Here is a 4,878-nt window from a genome sequence, read left to right on the forward strand (position 1 = left end):
ATGTACATTTTTTATAGCACAAGCATGCATATACTATACGTACATACAAACATATGTATATGTAAATGTCATGTTGAACTTGTAACTGAAATTAAAACTTATACCTTTTCGAAAAAAATTTAAGAACTTGATCATTGTTACTTCCCACAATTAATTCTGTCAAAGTTAAATTATAAAAAAGTAGCGAAAAACGCATTTTTTTTTTTTTATAATATGTTGCTTTGCGGGATCTTAGTAATAGTCATCCTTTTCTGTGAAATATTTCTGAAAACTTCTTTTAAAACACACATAACTTTGTCACCACTCATTGTGACATACCGAACACTCTCTTCTATAAAGCTATGCGTTTACATATATTCACAACATTAATTTTAATTTTTAAGAATGCACTAAGCGAGTCTGTAATAACAGACGTTGTATAAACATATCTGCTTCCATTGTTGACGATTTTTTTTTTTTTAATTTACGTTGCATTGTTTACATTTATTTATGTGCATCTAGCATGTTGCTAGTAATGACGTCAAATTGGTTTCCGCTAAAGAGATTTATTATATTCAACTTTTGATTTAATTGAATATCTTCTATAGTTAAAAGTTAGTTTTTAAAAGAAAACGTGATTGATTTGCGTATCATTGCATGTATATTTACATGCTGTTTATTTTTTAACTTTAATTATGGAAATTACAGTTCTATAATAGTAATTACTTTACACTTGCGGACACACTTTTTTAAGGCGACCGTTGTTGGCCTTTACTAAAATGTTTCAGATATTAAGTCTTTTATTGTAAACGAAATTATTTAACATCGCGCAGGATTTAAAAACTTCCCGTTATCCTTTTTTAACGTTACTTAATTATAACATACATACCGTGAACAATATCAATTCATTCTTGCTATTCTGCTTATGCCTGCGGCGGTGTGCTTGCAATTCTAAAGAGTTTAGCAGCGAACTTTATTTAATAACACATTGTAATGGCTAACACACTAGAAATTGCCATCAATTTATGCACGCATATTTAACACATTTTATTTAAATTGTAAAATTGTGTATTAATATTAATGGAAAACATGACTTTTAAAATTGCGGCTCAAATTCGTATGTAAACAATAACGATTAATCGATATGACATTGCCGTTAGGATATGCGATAATAATGGTAGGTGTGCACGTGCATGCGTAAAAATAAATTGTTATATTTAAATTTAAATAAAAAATAAAATAAAAACAACAATATAAAAACAAAACACAAAAAAGGTATATACATATATGCTTGTACATATGTATATAACAACCAGCAATGACCAATACTGATTACGTTCTTATCACACACGATTTAGTTTTTTACTCACACTTAATTTTTCATTTATTCAGCTTTTAATTAGCTAATGTTACGCTTTCTGCTATGATTTTGTTATATTTGCTTAACTATTTATATTTTAACTATTACCTAACTACAATTAAAACCAATTACGTCATTAAGCGCTATAAATTGATTTAATCGTACATCGTAAGAGAGCGCTATTAGTTAGCTCCACTCGTGTCATATGAATTTATGTCTCGTTTCAATTAATGGCATATAAAAATAAAAAGTGTTACGTTTAAATTCAGCGCAGGATTTTTTTAAACCTAATGTTGTTAAAAAAAATATAAAAAAAATATATTTTACATGCTTTCCCTCTGGGCGATGTGCGAAAAAATGGAAAAAGTGCTAAGTTTATGCATATTTTTAATTTTTCGATTTTTGAAGATGAGTTATACATATGTACGAATACATATGTAAATAAAAAAATCTCAGCATGTCAGCCTTGTGTATTTTCCATTGCTCCGCACTGTTGCTGTTTATTTATAATTTTAACATACTTGTCGCTTCCTTTAATAAACAATAGCATATATTGTACGCACAAAAATTGCCATTGATAAGTAAACATGCACTTATGTAAATATATATTTTTTACAATTATTTTTAATATTTTAGTTGAGTTTTTCTAGGCCATTTACAGTAAAGAAAAAAATGTCAGTCTCCTTGCCATGTGGTGAGATGGCAACTTTCATCTTTGGCGGATATACCGTAATTACGCTACCACATGCGTTATAACTGTTAGCGAAATGAAAATAAACAAAAGTCACAAATACAAATGTTTATTTAAAGCAGCAATACATTTAATTGCGCTGAAGAAAGAACATAACACTATCACCATTTTCTTACAAATTACAAAGAATCATTTGTAGATTTTTCGGCATAAAGTTTAAAACTTTTGAGCCATAAAAACTATATCAAAGGTCAAAAATCTGTTAATAGCCAGCAACAACTACTGCATTTACAACAATTTATTGTTTTTGCTTACTTACAAGCAAATACTAAACATAAATTGTATTTGCTTACTCATTTCGGCTTGTTCACATTACAAAATCATCCGCAAAGTGACACTTTTTCGGCACAAATGGCATGCGTCTACGAAATAGGTCTTTAAAAAAGTAGCGGCGGGCGGTGGTGGGCGCAATGGCAGCGCTCCGGTGTAGGATAAAGCAAAGCATTGTTATTTTATTAGTGGTTTTGAGTAGACGACCGCTAGCAGTACGAAGGGCAGCAATACACACTTACGGCCATGAGCGGGTGTGTGGAGGTATCGATGTATGCTGTTTTTAGTGAAATATGTACAAAAACTTTAGCAAATTAGAAACATGTAGTTTTATTTGATTTCAAAGAAGTTTACAAAACGTTTTGCTGGTAAAACGTAAACAGTTATCATACATACAAACGAAATGTTTTGACTATTTACAATGCATAGAAATACTACACTAACCCATAACCGCCGGAATAGCTGATTTTGTAAAAATTCTCACGCAAACAAAGCATAAAACAATAAAAACAAAAGGTGTGTCTTTCGGTGCACAAAATTTCCTTCGAAGCCTTCTAGTTGTTCTAAGCTTGATAGGAAACTATATACCGTATTGATCTCTTAGTTAACTAGGGCTATTACTGAACAGTCCCCTATTAGACTCCAGTAAAGTAGTTTCAGAATTTTTTTGGCATTTAGGGCATATAGGGTTATGAAACTTTACTTTGTCTCACATATACTTTCCACTAGGCAGTTAAAGCACGGACTTTCGCTTTATGAAAATAGAGTAACCTAATATATGGCCACAGCTTAGCCTATTTAAAAACCCGGAATGGACGGGAATTTATAGCCTGCCCAAGACTGTCGGCTCCGCAGATTTTCTCGAAACCTTTTTAAGGAAATAGTTAAAATCACCTCATCAGCTCAAATTTTCTAATCGATTGCAAAGCTCAGCTATTTTCAGGTTCGAATCTGTCGTACTTTCATATGTGTTTAGTCAAGTGTTCTCGATTGAAGCCTGCACTTTATACCAATACAGGCGAACACGCACTAATCAGCAAGTCTAGTTTTGGCGGCAGAGATTCTAAAGCCGATGCGTTACTTGCTAATAAGCCTCTAAAATTGATTTCAACAAAAAAAATGGGAAAACAAAAACTATCGTCTAAATAATTTGCGCCTCGGCGTGTCAAATAAGCGACAACAAATGCAAAAAAACATTACAAATTTTGACGACAACAACAACAACAAAAGGCGTACTTATGGGCAAAGCGCCTAGTTTGAAAGTCTGAGAAACGCCGTGATGCCGCCCCAACAGACAGGCGTACAACAACAGAACGATTTACAGCAGATATAAAAGCCGTTAAGCAACTGGCAAACGACATTCAGTCACTCGAATTCGCAGTTAAAGGTAGTTAGCTAACGGAAAGTGCTAAAACTCTACGTGTGCGGCAAAAACGAAGTAAAACGAATAAAAAACATGAAGTGCGCTGTAAGTGTTAAAAGCAAGGATACGCCTGTGTTTACAAATATAAAGGACTAATTCTAAAAAGTGTACTGGATTCATAAAAATTAACTCCCAAATGTTTTCTTGTGCTTATTTTCCCCTTCCCTGTGTGCCTTTCAGCCCTTAATCGCAGCTTTACTCACAATTTGCGCCATCACAACAACAACCTACGCAGAAACCGCGCTGGATGGTGAGATCGCAGCATCCGCGAATGGCGACGAGCAGCTGGAGGAAGCAGCCAGCAGCCTGAATCCGCTGGAGGGTACACATAAGCAAGAGAAACGTTACATTGGTGGCGCCTGGGATCCGTACTCGTCGCGTCTCGGTCTCGGCTTGGGTAGGCGACGCGTGCAATGCGTCCAAAAATTTTAGAAATTTAATTTTTCTTCTACTTTAAAGATGGCACCTACGGTTATGGCGGCTATGGTGGTTACGGGAGTTATGCTGGCGCCGCTGGACTAGGTGGACTCAGCGGCTATGGTGGTTACGGCGGCTATGGCGGTTATGGAAACTATGCTGGTTACGGCTCTGCTGGCTATGGTCCTTATGGCGGCTATGGCAGCCCTTACGCCTACTACAATGCACGATTCGGTGGCGGTTATCCTTACTCGCGCTTGGGCTACAATTATCCATCCAACTATTACGGCGGTTACACCAACAGCGTGGTAGGTGGCGGCTTAGGCGGCTATGCTGGTGGTGTAGTGCCGCCGGTAGGTGGTGTTGCTGCCGGCACTGGCTATCAGTATGGACCGGGTATTTCGGGCACTGTCTACTAAAGTCGTAATAATAAAACGGACCTTGAGCGTATGCGTTTGTTGCGCGCAAACTCAGACAAGGCTGAATTGATCGTGGAATACTGCCTAGAATTTCGATTTTTGTAATGCATACTGATTAAATAGAATAAATTAATACTGTTATTATTTAAAAAAAAATTGAAGTTTTTTCTTTCTAATTAGAACTTATAGAATTAGAATTCTATAAAAGTCTAAAAAATTAAAAGCACACAGGAATTTTTTTTTTAAATAAATATAAATA

General features: G+C 35.0%; 1 protein-coding gene across 1 annotated transcript; it reads left to right on the forward strand.

Moving 5' to 3' along the window:
• The first annotated feature begins 3,734 nt into the window (after window positions 1–3,734).
• On the forward strand, window positions 3,735–4,769 carry LOC108976246 (claw keratin). The gene is made up of 3 exons (XM_018945198.1): window positions 3,735–3,828; window positions 3,964–4,180; window positions 4,243–4,769. The coding sequence occupies exons 1-3, from the start codon at window positions 3,817–3,819 to the stop codon at window positions 4,617–4,619; spliced, it is 606 nt and encodes a 201-aa protein (XP_018800743.1). The 5' UTR covers window positions 3,735–3,816; the 3' UTR covers window positions 4,620–4,769.
• The last annotated feature ends 109 nt before the right edge of the window (window positions 4,770–4,878 follow it).

Source organism: Bactrocera latifrons, unplaced genomic scaffold (assembly GCF_001853355.1).
Source record: "Bactrocera latifrons isolate USDA-ARS-PBARC rearing strain unplaced genomic scaffold, ASM185335v1 scaffold_74, whole genome shotgun sequence".
NCBI lineage: Eukaryota > Metazoa > Arthropoda > Insecta > Diptera > Tephritidae > Bactrocera > Bactrocera latifrons.

What these genes read in the sequence shown, in the direction of transcription:
- LOC108976246 (XM_018945198.1), top strand. An exon ending in GCGTCTCGGTCTCGGCTTGG is followed by an intron (nt 4,181 to 4,242) that starts GTAGGCGACGCG and finishes TCTACTTTAAAG; the next exon opens with ATGGCACCTACGGTTATGGC.